Source organism: Heloderma suspectum, chromosome 12 (assembly GCF_057233095.1).
Source record: "Heloderma suspectum isolate Gila_16-S chromosome 12, 16-S_ref, whole genome shotgun sequence".
NCBI lineage: Eukaryota > Metazoa > Chordata > Lepidosauria > Squamata > Helodermatidae > Heloderma > Heloderma suspectum.
In genome coordinates, this window is record NC_139469.1 from 35,362,950 (window position 1) to 35,379,398 (window position 16,449).

Genomic DNA, 16,449 nt, shown 5'->3' on the forward strand with positions numbered 1-16,449 from the left:
CTATTAACACCTTAAAAATGTGGGGGACCTTAATCACCTCATGTTTGGCCCTTATTCCTGGTACTTGCGATTTCTAGCATTGCACACACACACACACACACACACACACACTTTCTTTGGATGCATCAGCAAGTTTCTTTTTGAAGCCCCCTCAGTTTGCCTGTTTTTGATGCACTTTGCAGGTGTCTTTTTCAGGATTTGGTGGGTCATGAAGGGACACAGAAGGCCGGCTACATATGCCAGAACCCTCTCAGAAGCCTGTTTGAATGTGTGTGAATCCCGTGTTGCGCTTCTTGCTTAAAAGGTGGCAATGTGAGCTGGCTGTAGGCCTAGAACCTTTCATAGCTCTCAGCAGCCTCCCCTAAGCTGCAACCCTCCAGATGTGACTCTCATCAGCCCCAGCCAGAAGGGCCCATGGTCAGGGATGGTGGGAGTTGTAGTCCAACTCCTATGGAGGGCACCAAGTAGGAGAAGGCTGGTTTCCTGCTCCCCAGAGCTATTTGTTGGTCTATCCTTATTTAACCTTCGCTTTTTATGAGTAAACCTGAGTTTAATATTTTTCGAGACATGCTACACAATGGATTTGTGAAGTCATCTTTCTGTAGCTCCTTACCTTGGTTTAAGGGCAGACCCATGAGGGAGTGTTTTTAAATTGACTTAAGCGCTGGCTGAGAATGGCTTTCTTCACACGGAGCTTTTATCCTGTGATTGAGATGGCTCCTTCACGGAAGTTTGCAGGCTCTTTACATGACACCGTGACCATCCAAGGTGTCTCCTGCACTAAATGCCCTTTGTTCCGTTTTTAAATAGATCACTGATAATGAGCTGTCGAATTACAAAGAGGTAAGTGGGCTGGAGTAAGCCCAGGGGGCTGTCCTGTACCTTCTGAGTGGCTGTGAGCTCACCAGGTGCTCCTGAGAGCTCCAATTGAATTGAGGGGGTGTGGCCTGACTACTCCCAGTAGCTGTGTGGGCAGGAAGTCTCGGTTTGTTTCCCGCCTCCCAGCTGAACAGAGCAGAGGAAGCTGCTCCAGCTGGTCTTGGGACTACAAGCAAGCAAGTTCCCAGAGAGCGAGCGACCAGAGCGAGCAAACAGGGAGAGCAAATAGGAGTTCGCCAGGGCCATTTGGCAGGGGAGGGCAAGGGGGAGGCCCCTAGCATTTTTTAAAAAAACATTTTTAAAATTTATTTTTCTTGTAACACACACTTCCATACCAGTGGGACTCTGTTTTTAACCTCCAGTGAGTAGAGGACCAGGCACAGGCTACTCTAGAACAATCAGAAAGCTAGACACAAAAAGAGAAAAGAGGCTATTCTCCAGTGGTGGTGACCTGCAAGGTGTGTGCAATGTTTGCTTTCTTGCCTGAGAACAACATGGCCTACACCTGCAACAAGTGCAAGTTGATCACGCCGCTGGAAGAAAAAGTAAGAGGACTGGAACGGCGACTGTCGACCCCACAGGGAATAAGAGAACACGAAGAGTTCTTGGACAGAATGGGGGAACTACAGCAGCAAAGGGAAGACCAGAAGCTTGAAGAGCAACAGCAAGATGAGGCAAAAGTGGGAAATGCTGAGGTGAAGAAAAATGGAGTAGAGGATACTCCTTGGAAAAGGGTGACAGTTAGGAGAAGAAGAACTAGACACCACTCTGCACCAGTGGAACTGTGGAACCAATTCCAGGTACTTGAGGATGAGACTAGAGGACGGTCTGCAGAGGAAGAATCACAGGGGAACCTACATGAGAGTGAGCAAGAGGCTGAAGGCCAGTCACGCAGAGGTGATGAAACCCAGGCCTACAACAACAAGAAGAGAAGAGTAGTAGTAGTGGGAGACTCCTTGCTGCGTGGGATCGAGACCCAAGTATGTCGCGAAGACCCATGGACTCGCCAGGTATGTTGTCTCCTGGCAGGACGGATTAGACACATGAGTGAAAGGTTGCCTACACTCATAAAGCCCACTAACAGGTATCCCTTTCTTCTCATTCATGTGGGAACAAATGATACCGTCAAGCAGAGCTATGAAGAAATCACGTCAGACTTTGAAGCTTTGGGAAGGAAACTCAAGAACTTTGGGGCCCAGATATTATTCTCATCCATCCTTCCAGTAGTTAGAAGAGGGATTGACAGGGAAAGAAAAATACTCCGGGTGAATAACTGGCTACGAAGGTGGTGCTGACGAGAGAGATTTGGATTCTGGGACCAGGGGCTATATTTCCTGGAAGATGGGCTGTTGGCAAGGGATGGGTTGCACCTCACAAAGGATGGGAAGGATGTGTTTGGCCACAGCATGAAGAACTTCATCAGGAGGGCTTTAAACTGGATCCTACGGAGGAGATGTAAAGTTGGGGGTAACAGTGGACGAAGGCTCATGCACTGCAATGGAGAGAACAACTTTAATAGTGCCCAATACTAGTCTTCAGAAAGATGAAGGAAGAAAGCCAGACCATGAAGCACATGGTCTTCAATGTCTATATACTAATGCCCAGAGTATGGGAAACAAACAGAACGAACTCGAACTCTTAATACAGGAGGGAAATTATGACTTGATAGGTATAACTGAGACTTGGTGGGATGACTCTCATGACTGGAATACAGCAATTGAAGGATATAACTTGTTCAAAAAGAACAGGAGGAACAGAAAGAGAGGTGGGGTTGCACTGTATGTGAAAAATACATACCTCTGCACATAAATACGGGAGGATGAGCTTGGTAGCCCCATCGAGAGCTTCTGGATCAAAATAAATGGAGCAAAGAATAAAAGCAACCTGATTGTCGGAGTCTACTACCGGCCACACAATCAAGGAGAAGACGAGGATGAAACTTTTGAAAAGCAAATAGCTAATGTTTCAAGGAAGCAGGATGTAGTAGTAATGGGGGACTTCAATTTCCCCGATATTTGTTGGGAGTCAAATTCTGCAAAACATGGCCCCTCCAGGAAATTCCTGACTTGTGTGGCAGAGAACTTCCTCCTACAGAAAGTAGAGGAAGGAACTAGATGATTGGCTATCCTTGACTTGATCGTAACCAACAGAGATGACTTAGTGGATAAAGTAGCAGTTACAGGAACTCTGGGGGAAAGCGACCATGTTGTACTTGAGTTCTTGGTTCGAAGGGAAGCAAAAGCCGACTGTAGCCAGTGTGGTGTGGTGGCAAGAGAGTTGGACTAGGAGCTGGGAGATCCGGGTTCTAGTCCCCGCTCGGCCATGGAAGCTCACTGGGTGACTTTGGGCCAGTCACAGCCTCTCAGCCCATCCCACCTCACAGGGTTGTTGTTGTGAGGATAAAATGGAGAGGAGGAGGATAATGTAAGCTGCCTTGGGTTCCTTGCAAGAGGAAAAAAGGCGGGGTATAAATGCAATAAATAAATAAATTTTAGGAAAGCTGATTTTAATAAACTCAGAACAATGATCAGTAAGGTCCTATGGCAAGCGACTCTAATGAGAAAAGGAGTCCAAGATGGGCGAGACTTTTTTAAAAAGGAAATTCTCAAGGCACAATTACAAAGAATTCCAACAAGAAAAAAAGGAGGAAGACAACAGAAGAAGCCAATGTGGCTTCAAAAAAGCTTAGAGATGACCTGAAAACAAAGAAGGACACATACAGGAAGTAGAAAGAAGGCCAAGCAACAAAGGAAGAGTACAGGCAGGTAGCACAGAATTGCAGGGATGGCGTCAGGAAGGCTAAATCTGAGAACGAGCTGAGGTTAGCGAGGGATGCTAAAAGCAACAAAAAGGTTTTCTTCAGATACATGCATAGTAAAATACAGAGGAAAGAAAGGGTGGTTCAGCTATTAAATAAGGATGGCAAAACGATAACAGATGACAAAGAAAAGGCAGAGGTGCTCAATTCCTACTTTGGCTCAGTCTTCTCCCGAAAGAGGGTCTATGTCCCCCCTGGCAAAGGCGAAGTACAGGCTGAATGGGCAGGATTGCAGCTTGAGATCGATAAGCATATGGTCAAGGAACACCTAATTACTTGAAGGAGTTCAAATCTCCAGGGCCAGATGAACTGCACCCTAGAGTAATAAAGGAACTGTCAGAAGAACTCTCGGAACCGCTGTCTGTTGTCTTTGAGAAGTCATGGAGGACGGGTGACGTGCCAGATGACTGGAGGATAATGTTGTCCCTATCTTCAAAAAGGACAAAAAGGAGGAACCTGGGAACTACAGACCAGTCAGTCTGTCATCAGTCCTTGGGAAAATTGTGTAAGCACCTTGAAAACAATGTAGTGATTACTCGAAGCCAACATGGATTTGTCAAGAACAAATGCTGCCAGATGAATCTGATTTCATGTTTTGATCAGGTAACCTCCCTTGTGGACTGTGGGAATGCTGTGGACATAATATACCTCAACTTCAGCAAAGCTTTCAACAAAAGTGCCCCATGATCTCCTGATGAACAAACTAGCTCAAAGTGGGCTAGATGAAACAACGATCTGGTGGATCCACAGTTGGCTACAGAATAAGACTCAAAGAGTGCTTATCAATGGGACCTTCTGCAACTGGGGAGAGGTAACGAGTGGGGTACTGCAGGGCTCAGCCCTGGGCCCAGTGCTCTTCAACATTTGTATTAATGACTTGGAGGAGGAGGTGCAGGGAATGCTGATCAAATTTGCAGATGACACAACATTGGGCGGGATAGCTAATCCCTTGGAAGACAGAAACAAAATTCAAAGTGATCTGGATAGACTGGAGCGCTGGGCAGAAAGCAACAGAATGACATTTCATAGGGATCAATGCCAAGTTCTGCACCTAGGAAAAAGAAACCAAATGCACAGTTACAAGATGGGGGATAGTTGGCTCAACAACACTACAAGCGAGAAGGATCTTGGAATTGTTGCCAATCACAAGCTGAATTTGAGCCAACAATGGGATGTGGCTGCCGAAAAGGCAAATGCTATTTTGGGCTGCATTAATAGAAGCATCGCTTCCAAATCCTGGGAAGTACTAGTTCCCCTCTACTCAGCAGTGGTTAGGCCTCATCTGGAGTACTGTGTCCAGTTCTGGGCACCACATTTTAAGAAGGATGCAGACAAGCTGGAGAGGGTTCAGAGGAGGGCAACAAAGATGATCAGGGGACTGGAAACAAAGACCTATGGGGAGATACTGAAAGAACTGGCATGTTTAGCCTTGAGAAGAGAAGACTGAGGGGAGATAGGATAGTGCTCTTCAAGGACTTGAAAGGTTTCACAGGGAGGAAGGCCAGGATCTCTTCTCGATCATCCCAGAGTGCAGGACACGGAATCATGGGCTCAAGTGCCAGGAAGCCAGATTCCGGCTGAACATCAGGAAAAACTTCCTGACTGTTAGAGAAATACGACAATGGAACCAATTACCTAGGGAGGTGGTGGCCTCTCCCACACTGGAGGCATTCAAGACGAGGCTGGACAGCCACCTGTCAGGGATGCTCCGACTTGGATTCCTGCATTGAGCAGGGGGATGGACTCGATGGTCTTACTCTTCCAACCCTACTGTTCTGTGATTCTGTGATTCTACCCCATTGTGTTCCGCTTCAGTTTCCTTCATAAAAAGAGTTAAAGCAGGAAGGAGAGGAGCGTGATCAATGAAAGATAATGGAAGACTCAGCTACAGGAGAGGAGGGGGGAAGGGAAGTGGGGAAGGGAGCACGTGTAAAGGGAGTCAGCTGTGAAGCTGCATTTAAAATGGGAAGCAGAAAGCCCTGTTTAAAGGCAGGATTTTAGGCTGGTGTAGAGACCGCACGTCTACAGGTAGGTTTCTCCACCTCTTCTGTATGTGTGGTAATGCTTGGTTTTGGCCACCAGGTGCCACTATAATGCTCCTCAGCAGTACCTTTTGCCACATCTGTAGTTCCCAAAACGTGTTCTGGGAGTGTGGTTTGGGTGCAGTGGTGTTTCTGGGGCCGCCTCCGGGTTCTGGGTTCCCTCAGAGATGGCTGCCCTGGGCTGCCTCCTATCTGGGTGTGTGGTCCCCTCCGCTGCAGCCACGAGCTTTATTTTCCCAAAATACGAGGCACTGAAAGTTCCAGTGGTGGCAGCCATGATTTTTGTTTTACCCATGGTGCACTGGAGCTTCCAGCCCATTGCCTTTTGAGGGAATAAAGATGGTGGCTGCAGCGCGAGTGGGGCCCTGCTGGCAGCACCGGCAGGGCGGGTCCAGCACTTTCCTGACTGTGCTGCATGGCTCCCCATAGAGCCAGCACAGGCTTTCCTGCTGCAAGGTCTGCTCTGCGGGAGTCACCAGGGCAGGAGTGGGCACCATGGACACACTAACCTCGGCTGCGTGGCAGCACCCCTGGCCCCTGCCACAACCCAGCGCATCCAGGTTCAGGGCTGAATCCACTCAAACTGCAAACCTGAGCCAGGCCGTTTGAACCCCTGTTCCCGGATCTGCCTTTCTACTTACCAGGAGCACTTCTGTCTTGTCTGGATTCAATTTGTTTGCCCTCATCTACTCCCGTTCCAGTGTCACACACTGATTCAGAACTTGAACAGCTTCTTTGGACTTAGATGGAAAGGTGATGCCAAACCTCCACATCCCAGACTACCTCCCCCAGGGATTTCATGTGGATGTTAAAAACAGTGAGGGACAAGATGGCACCCTGAGGACACCATAGGCCAGACTTTTATGGTGCCCCTGCCCCCAGTCATTCGTGGATGGACGTATTCCCTGAACACGGGGAAGCAGTTCACCAACATTTGTAGAGACGTGTGTCCTAAGCAACGTGGTAACAAAACCATGGCCATGGTGGCTAGGGATGATGGATGTTGTAGCCCAACACACCTGGAGGGCTAGGGGATGTGCCAGGGAATGTGCTAGGGGAACGTTTTCCCACTGTGTTTCCATGGTTTTATTCTGCTAGAAGACAGGCTGCTGTCTGTCCAGCAGAGCCAGCCCAAGAACCTAGCACGTTTTCCAAAATACACAGGAGCACAGGATGTGAAACGTTGGTATGAAGTTTAGACAGCTGAGTGCCGTCATAAGGTACTCGGGGGGTAAAAGAGACAAGATCAGAGCTTTTACAGAGAAAGAGGGTGGTATTTTTCTTTTGGAGGGTGGTTGTTTTTTTCTTTAGGAAGTATAACAAGGAAATTTAATGGCTAGCTCTTGAAGGCTATCCCAGGTAATGAATTAATTAAAATCTATTTTTAGGCTGCCTTTAAGGGAGAGCGGTAAGAAGTGATACAGCCAAGGAGCCTGTGCAGTGACTGCTTCACCTTTTTTTGGTGGGTAGGGAGTGGAGAAAGAGCTGGAAAGCAGGGGGGGGGAGAGAAAGGGTCCTTATGCTCTGCCCAAAACAGAGGGAGGGGGAATGGAGGTCCTTAGTGCTCAAGCAAATCCAGAAAGGAGGCACCAAGAACAGGCTTTCCTTGACCATGGCAATAGGCTGCTGTAATGAACGTGGCAGTGTTGCGAGGGGTGCCCAAAGCCCTGATCCAGCTTCAGTCAGGCTGAGCTTATCCCAGCAAGGCCTCTCCTGCAGTCCAAAGAGGGCAGGGCAGGCTGGCAGAGCTCCAGAGGCCAGGCCAGAAGAACATCCGCGTGTGGGACTGCCTCTGGGGTCGTGCCACTCGGGTCACCTGGGTGGGTCTCCATAGGGATCTCACTGGAACCTCTGGACAAAAGACCCGTTATAGTCTTAGACACGAAGACTAGAGCAACGATTTCTAGGTGCACAAAACACCTCTTCCAGCTTAGATGGAGTTCTGAGTACTTCTGTAAAAGACACTCAGAATCTCCAGGCCCTCTCCATGGCCAGTCAATGGGAGATACAGTATGGCTTTGATTAAACTAAAATATGAAGGGAGATTAAGCATTAATGATTTCAGGGGGTCCCGCACCTATGTGCAGAGGATGGAAACACTCCCTTGTCCATTTCAATAGTAAGTGTCAGCAAGAACTGCAAAGGCATTTGTCCTAGTTTGCCAGTCTTCCCAGCCAACCTTTCCAGACATTAAGCTTCATCACACGAGGCTAAAAATCCTGCAATTTACTGGGGCTTCTGCTTCCGGAATCTTTGTGGGATTAGATTGGGTCCTTTCCACGTGGCTTAAAAAAAACCCTAAACGTCTGTGTGTTTCATTACAAAGCCACTAGGTGGCGCTGCTGTTTTATTTGCAATGAAGCCCCTTTAAACGGCACACCCTCGATTATATCGACTCCGTGGTGAGAGGAGGTGCCTTTCGGCGTCACGGAAAACAGCGCCGTGGAGCGCATGAAGAGCGGCAGGTGCCCTGGAGGAGGGCAGCGTCATGCGCAGGACCCGCAGACTTCTGTGAGTAAGCAATCGCCACAGCAGGATAAAAGCCCCGTGTGAAGGAGCCCACAGTTGGAACTGTTCAGCCAAGGGGACCGTGAAGGGCACAAGATGGAGACAGCGGACCGCTCTGATGTTGCCTCATTACGATCACCCCCCCCCCCGCAGGGGGGGCTGGAATTCTTTTGGGTGCTGGAGTGAAAAGTGCACCCGTTTTGTGTGCGCCCCCATTTTCTAAAGCCCAGGAAATTGACCTACACCAATATCATCATAATGGCAGGGGGAAGCCAAAATGGAGCGATGCAGTTTTACTCACAATGCCTTGGAGACCCAGCAGGGGAAAGCAGAGGAGGCGCAAGCCCCACTGTGGCCATGATCTGTGGGGTGAACGTAGCAAGCAGGCCGGCCAGCCAAGGGAGCAAGCGCTCCCCCGCGCCCACTTTCACACCCAGGCAGGGACAGTTGAAGGCGATGCTTGCCCAGGGCGGGGCCAGGAAGCAGCAGGAGATCTACTGGGCCCAGGGAAGCCATGGGCTGCCTGGCTGGGTGGAGGCAAGGGGCCTGAGCGGAGGGCACTATAGGACTGCAGAGCCAAAGGAGCCCAGGCCTGAGCTGACCACAGTAGGGAGGTGTCCTTGATGCCTCCTGCGCCCACCCCGCTCTTGCAGCGCGGTGTCCCTCTGCATGGCGACATAATTCATTTCCAGGGAACGCATTGATTTCCAGCACTTTGAGCAAGTGAGCGGGTGATGGGGGTGGCAGTGTTTATTTCAAAAGCAATCCCACAGCAAATTGAAGCAATGCGTCTTAATAATTGGCAGAGTGTTGCTGGCATTTTTCAGGAGCCCTCCTTTGGCTTGATTTGATTAACGATGGAAAATTAGGTTGGCAGGAAGCTCTGCAGCGCTAGTTTATGATAATAAATACATCTGCAGGTCGCCGCAACTGGCTTAGAATATGTGGGGAGCAAGAGATCCATGAGAGAAAGCGGCGGCTGGTCTGCGTTGCAGCCAAATTGCCATCGTGCTGCAGTTGCCGGAGGGGCAGAGCAGGTCTCTCTGCTCCTGTGCAACAGCATAAGGACTGCCCAGTGGGACTGGACCACGGTCCGTCTAGTCCCCCTCCCAGCACCAGCAGCTTTGGACCTTTCTCTGACGGACCCAAGGAGCAGCTGTTGCATCGGCCTCAGGACCAAGCTGCATGTCACGTGCTGGAGCGCCAAGGCTGGGACTCCCGGTGTGGTTTTCTTCAGGAACACAGCTGCAAGGCAGAGGGATGAGACAGGGCTGTGGCACAGGAAGAGGCCTTTCCCCTGCCCCCACCGTGGCACAAAGCCAGACTGCCCCCCCCCCAGGCTGCTGTTAGCCATGACACGGGAAACTGTGGTTCCTCTCAGTTCTCCGAGTGGCGAGAAGCTTCAGGCGTGCAGCACCTGCCTGGGCCTGCCTCCCTTTGGGTCAGGGTCACTGGAGGCTTCCTGGTCTCTTGTGATCTTTGTGCTTATTTACAGATGTGCTGGTTGAGCAGAGGGGGAGGCGGAGCACCAAACGCTGTGGCCAGCGTCCCAAAGTTCACTTCTCCCACATCAGCTTCCTAGGCAGGAGGGCAGATAGCTCCCCAGGATGCTTCCAGAGCCGATTCCGTTCTCTCTCTCCCCCACCTCAGCCTGCCTTTCTCCAAAACGGTACTTTCTTCACAGACGCAGCTTGATGACGTCATCTCCAGCCCAATGGAGCAGGGGGAAGGCGACCATGTCCCATCTCCAGAAGGCTTCTCCCCTCCCAGAACAGTCTCTGGCCATATCCATGCGGTCCATCTGTTGAAAGCGATCAGCAAACTCCCGAGCAAAGGGAAGGGAAGGGAAGGGCCTCTTTGCCAGGACTATTCACAAGTCCAAGGCCTCAGGCAACCTACATTGGTAGGAAACCCATTCACAGATGCATTAGCGTCAAGAGTCACTGAGTTGGACGGGACCCCAAGAAGTCATCTAGGCCAGCCCCATGCCCCATAACGATAGGCAGGTGCAGAAATTGTGCCTGCCTGCGTTCCCACTGCAGCTAAGAGCAGCTTCCATGGAGGGGGATTTCAGGCAGGGGATTGGTGCCAGGGCAAAGGGTTGACTCACCCCTCCCTCTGCACCATGAGCGTGATGCAAACAGCTGCCTCCCCCCCCCAGCTGCTTCCTGAAGAAGAAATCGATGTTGGGAATGCCAGTTACTCTGATGCATAACCTGTAGTGCTGCTCTGCTTTGCATGATGGTGGCTATATGTTTGGCACACTTCACAGAACTGTGATGTGGCAGTGGCAAGCCATGGGTATCTATGGGCACCACCTTACTTCAGGCAGTGTGATGCAGAGGCTGGGCGGTGGGAGGCGGAGCACAACCCAGGCTCAAATCCTTGCTCAGCAGTGAAGCTCTGGGGTGGCCTTGGGCCAGCTGCACCCCCTCAGTGCAGCCTCCATCACGGTGTGTGTGTGGGTCACGTTCGCTCTGCCCCCTCAATTCCACCTCCATCGCAGCAAGGGCTGCACATGGTTGGGCACTGGTGAGACGTAGCTTACAGGGCATTTGCTATGAGTCAGGTTTTCCGCCTGGTTTGGGGTCAGTCAGGTTTCCCAGGTGTGCTGGTATCTTCATGCGTGGGGTCCTCAGAGTCCAAGGATGGCAATGCAACCACCTCCGGACATGGGAGCAGGTTGCTGGGCTCTTCCTGGAGCCTTGGGCCCTGAGATGGTGATAGATAAAGAAAGAAAGAAAGAAAGAAAGAAAGAAAGAAAGAATCATAAAACAGCACATTACATGTACAATACTTATGCGCAGCATACATAATTATACACAAAATCAAAGAGACTAACATGGCCCCAGAGAATTAGCCTGGTGGAATAGTACTTATTTTACTCAAGTCTGTGGCAAGCACTAACAGCTGCACAAAGCCTGGCCACCTTATCTGTGAATTGAAAACCCTGGCGATAAAGAAGGACAGAAAGATAGCATTCATTTGATCTGCCTGGCATTTTTTGTGAAATATGTGTAATAAATGCATGACGAATTTCATGAGAAACAGAACACATTCCCAACAGTTCTCACTTCCCCTCCATCACAAGGGCATCATGTTCATGGTATGGAGCCTTCCGATATCTTCCTGCTAAAAGCATTGATGGTAAAACATTGAATGAGGCTCATGTAAGGGCTTTTCCACATTTGGAGATAGTTAAACTGGTCAGATAATTTGCAGGCGCAAGTATCTTACTCCCAGAGAAGTGGTATTTAGTGGCAGAACTTAAATAGTTCTGTAGTTCTGTATCCCATACTTGTTGTTTAATAGTTAGTTCAGCTTTAAAATAACCAAGGGCTATTAAACTGCCAGTTGTGAACCCATAAGTCAGTAATTTCTCTGTCAACAGCCTTCTCCATGTTGACTGAAAAGCATCTGTTAGGGTCAATGGGCCCAGCCCTATAGGGAAAAAGACAAGTCTGAGCGAAACGTTTATCAAACAAATCCACGCACGGGCCTCCAGGAGGTGGTGGAAGCCTCGTGGTGCCTTTCTGTAACGGAGTCCTCTCCTTGACCCGTTCACTCAGGAGCCTCTTTTCCGGAGCATGAGGGCTTGGGATCCTCTGAGGATGAGGGTTTGCCGGCCTTGAGCATGATGCCCCCATGTGTGGTCCAAGAACTTATGCAGGGGTTGCAGCTGTGGGCGTGGGACAGGCTAGTCCCACCCCCACAGCTGAAGTGCGCCACAGCCATGCACCCCAGTGCGCACACCTGGGGTGGAAATGCTGTCTGCTTGCTCAATTGGTGTGAGAAAGGGCTCCACATGCATCCTGACATATGTGTGTAGAACTTGTCCGTGTGAGGGGAATGCTGGTGGGGCCAGCCCCTCGCACGTGGAGGAGCTCTCTGTGCATCCATCAACAGGCATTCTCCCATGTCCACCAAAAGCATGGATGGGAAGGAAGTGTTTCTGCTGTGGGTGTTGGTGGGGCGTGGGCACAGCATGTCTCAACAATGGGTGGGGGGCTAGCCCATGTGTTCCTGTGCCTCCCCCCCCCGCATGCATTCTGCCACACATGGTAAAGATGGCAAGTGGCATAATGTGCAGGTAGCCCTTGAGCTGATGCGCCGGCAGGCGTGCTGATGGGCAGCCTGGGCGCTGCGCTCACCCCGGGTCTCTCCCCTCCCTTGTCTCGGCCCAGGTGATGCTTTCAGAGAGGAAAGGCACCGACGAACTCTATGCCGTGAAGATTCTGAAGAAGGACGTGGTCATCCAAGATGATGACGTGGAATGCACCATGGTGGAGAAGCGGGTGCTTGCTCTGGCCGGGAAGCCCCCCTTCCTCACGCAGCTCCACTCCTGCTTCCAAACCATGGTAAGTGCACCCGCCACCGCCACCATCCCACGCTTCCACGCTTCCACGCTAGAGGCTTCGACGGTTTCTCAGCTCTAAGTGGAGCCAAGAATGTTGTCTTCTTCTGGAGAATGTGTCCATGCAATAAATTTGACGTGGACACACGGAGGAGCCCCATGCAGGCCTTTTGGACCAAATGCTGTGGGCAGCAAGAGGGCTGGGCATGCTGAGTGCTTAGGGGACAGGGATAGGGGAGCAGAGGGAGTCAGTGGCAGCGTGGGTGAAGGATGGGAACAGAGGAGGCGGTGGCAGGGACTGACAACGGGAAAGAGAGGAGGAGAGGTGGTATGGTGGGAAGGGGAGGCCCAGGAGGAGGGGGGCGGGGAGGGGGGCTGGGGAGAAAACCACATGGGGCCAACTGGAAGGAGGAACTCTGGCCTCCTGGCAAGAAGGGAGCAGAGGGGGTCCTTGACAGGAGAGAGCAGGTTGGAGGACTGTCAGGCAGGGGGAAGGTGCGAGGAGGCCCAGGGAGGCCTGGGGGGAGAATGCTGGACTCTGCGTGGCGTTTGGTCCTGCAAGCCAGAAGCTGTCAGTTGCTGCAAGCTTTTAGAGCCATTCACTTCAAAAGTCCTCCCTTGGCCCACCTGCCTACCTTGAGGCCTGTTGCGAAGGGTTCTGGGGAGTGTTCTAGGGTGCATCCTCCTCTCACGCCAGACGTTGGGCCTCCGTGCCCTCCTGTGCAAACAGTGAGTGTGTCTTGGGGGGCTGTCCCTGGAGCTCTGCATTGCGGGGGATGAAGACCTGGTCAGGGTGAGCGAGGCGTCTTTCGGGGAAGCTGGTGCGCTCCTGCCATCTCAAAGAGGCAGCCCTAATAGGCCTCTGAGGAGTGTTCCCCAGAGACATTTTGGAAGTCAGTGCATCACAACAGGAGCCGACAGACTTTGGGCGTCTGAAATGCATTTTGTTTTTTCCGAGAACCTCCAGGCCCGCCAGCAGGTGGCAGGTGCAAAAGGGTGGCCAGGAGGGGGCCAGTTGCCGCCCGCATGCCCTGAGCCTCATGCTGGGGGGCCTCCATCTGCCCGCGTCAGCATTAGTATGGATCGCAGGTTCCAAGAGCTCAATTAGGGTTATTGTTGGACAACTGGGAGACAGAAACCTCTGACAGCAGACCATCTAGCTCTTCGCCAGTAGATCTGGGTCCACCTCCTGCTCTCTGCTGCCCTGGAGCAATGAATCATTCGCCATCTCGGAATTCCTGGCCTTGAGAGGACCCCGTGCGAACGGAGTCATCAGCTCTGCACAGCCATTTGAGGCTGGCTGTCGGCCAGGGGAGACCGCGCCCCTGTACTCGCGAGCCGTCGGCAGAGTCCTTCCAGACTGTCCGCAATGGAAGCGCCAAGGGTCGCACTGAAATGTCAGCCCAGCAGCTCGATGTAGCGAAACGCATTCGCTGCCTTGAGAGCGCGCAGGGCTGGTCTTTGTGTGTGTCGGCTAATGAAACGCTGGCGCGCGGCGAGGCTCTCCCACGTGGTCTCTTTCGGACACCTGGAGTGTGCCGGCAGAGGCCTGCCCGTGGCTCCGCAGCAGTCATGTTGGAGACGTAATCAAAATTCGTAGCAGGGGTATCAGCAGGCACCAAGTACCAAGGGCGCGGATCTGGAGGAGCACAGGCTCCGCTGGGGCAGCACTCTCCATTTTCTGGCGTGGATGAGAGTCTCAACTCTCTGCCTGAAAGGGAGAGGGCATTAACGCGTTGCGCAGGTATTTCAGGGCCATGGGATTTGCCATGGGTCTGCTCCCAAGGAGCTTCTCTGTGACCCCTGATCCTGGATGAGGTGGAGTGGAGTGGATTAAATGTGCGCATCGTCTTTTCCAGAAAGAACAGAGCCTCTGTGGTTGTGTGGATCTCAAAGGAAACACAGCCCCCGCTCACGACTTCACCTCACCCTGTGAAAAGGGGTGTCCCAGCAGCTGTGGTGTCATGGGTTCCTAAACCCGCCACAGGCCGGCATGCCGGGGATCCTCCTCCCAGCCTCCCAGCAGCACCGGGTCTCTGTCCCTTTCATGCAGAGGAAGCCATGGCCAGACTCCAGTGCCTCTCACTCAACACCACCTGCCCCGATGGGGCCGGGCTCAGAGGTTTTCGGGCCAGACCCGAAGCCTCAGTTTTGAAATGGCTGAATTCATGTGGGTGGCTGCACAGCAGTGCCAGGAGGGCAATTCAGATCCAGAAGTGGGGTTAACCCCCCAGCACCACACATGCACACAGGCCTGATCCAAGTAGCTGCATCTAGCCTTCACTGGAAATATCACAGGCTACAGCTCTCTGGCCACCATCTTGACTCGCTGTGCCCTGAGGACGGCGACAGCCACTGGGCGCTGTTTGTGCGCTAGAGGTGCCAGGGACTGAGCCTGGGCCCTTCCGCGTGGCACTCTGCTGCTGCATGTGTGCCCCTCCCGCTCCCCCATCCTGCTCCTTCCTCCTCTTCCTCCCCGCTGTTGGCTGCTCCTGCCTGCCGTGGTGTAGCTAATCCACCTGAGGGATGCTCACGAATGCCTGCATGGCAGCAGAACGTTTCGAAATGCTGAATGGCCAAGCAGCGGCTGGAGTGGAACCCTCCCCAAAAATCCCAGCCGCATTGACACACCGCCCTTATCTGTGCGCACGACTTCATCAGATGTGTCTGTGGAGAGCCAATGAAGCAGTCTGGCTTTAATTACGAACCTTTCAAGCATCTTCTCTCATGGCGGGAGGGTGGGAAGATGTGATGGCCTGCAAAGCATGTGCAAGCCAGAAGAGCCGTCCGCGACACGAGGACGTAACGTTTAAGGGCCACAGCTGCAGAGGCCTTTCCAGATTCAAGGGTGCTGTGGGCAAGTATTTCGCAGTGTCGTGCAAAGACACACTGAGCCGCTCTCAAGTGGCTTCTTTTGTTATGTTTTATGCATTTCTCTCCTCTCCCTCCCTCTTTTTAGGATCGGTTGTATTTTGTTATGGAATATGTGAATGGGGGCGATCTCATGTACCAGATCCAGCAGGTTGGGAGGTTTAAGGAACCGCATGCTGTGTAAGTAGAATTGTGATTGCAATGTGCATGCCAGACCCAGGCTGAGAGGCTGAGCCATAGCTGGCGGTCCCCGTGGAGCAGACGGGCAGCCCACCTTAGGGGTGGCGCTCCCCCTTCCGGGGGTGGGTGCCCGCCATGCACACCATGTAATCAGACTGCAGTGGTTTTCATTTCAAGTTATGTCCTTTATCAGCATTCCTGTTTTTTCGTCTTTAATTTCAGGTTTTATGCAGCTGAAATAGCCTTTGGGCTGTTCTTCTTACATAGCAAAGGAATCATTTATCGGTAGGTGGGCATGTTTTCTCTCTCCAGCTCCCAGAAAAGCAACACCCCTCATTGATGGTGAGAGTTCAAGGGCTCTCAATTCAGGATGCTAGTTCTGCCATTCCCAACATCACAGGCTGTTCTCTGGGTGGCTTTTTGGCAGCTGTCCGTCGACTATATTGGCAGTAAACAGAGCCAAAGACTTTGTAACTTCAGTGGCTTATGAGCAACCATTTTTCTTTCTCCTGGTTTCTGTAGGGAAGCAGGCTGATAAAGTGTCTTCAGGCTTCTCTTTCCTTGTGCTCTTAACTTTCTGCTGCTGGACAGGTCACAGTGTGTGCTGGCAACCCACATGGGGGGCAGGAGGAGGTCTCATTGCGGTCTCGTCATTGAGACATAAAGCACTTTGAAGGTGATTTGCCCAGAGTCTTGCTGCATAAACCTTGTCATTTGCCATTCAGCTGCTAAACATTCCGTAACACGACTTGAAAGGGGTCTAGATTACTAGCATGCCCAGAGTGGTAATCTAGGCA

General features: G+C 51.8%; 1 protein-coding gene across 2 annotated transcripts in view; it reads left to right on the forward strand.

Moving 5' to 3' along the window:
• PRKCB (protein kinase C beta) overlaps positions 1-16,449 on the forward strand; it is a 259,786-nt gene that overhangs the window by 194,034 nt on the left and 49,303 nt on the right. For both annotated transcript variants that reach the window (XM_084819085.1, XM_084819084.1), the window contains exons 10-12: positions 12,432-12,605; positions 15,561-15,652; positions 15,875-15,937. In XM_084819085.1, coding sequence (XP_084675211.1) covers positions 12,432-12,605; positions 15,561-15,652; positions 15,875-15,937 — 329 coding nt within the window. The remainder of the gene's footprint in view (positions 1-12,431; positions 12,606-15,560; positions 15,653-15,874; positions 15,938-16,449) is intronic.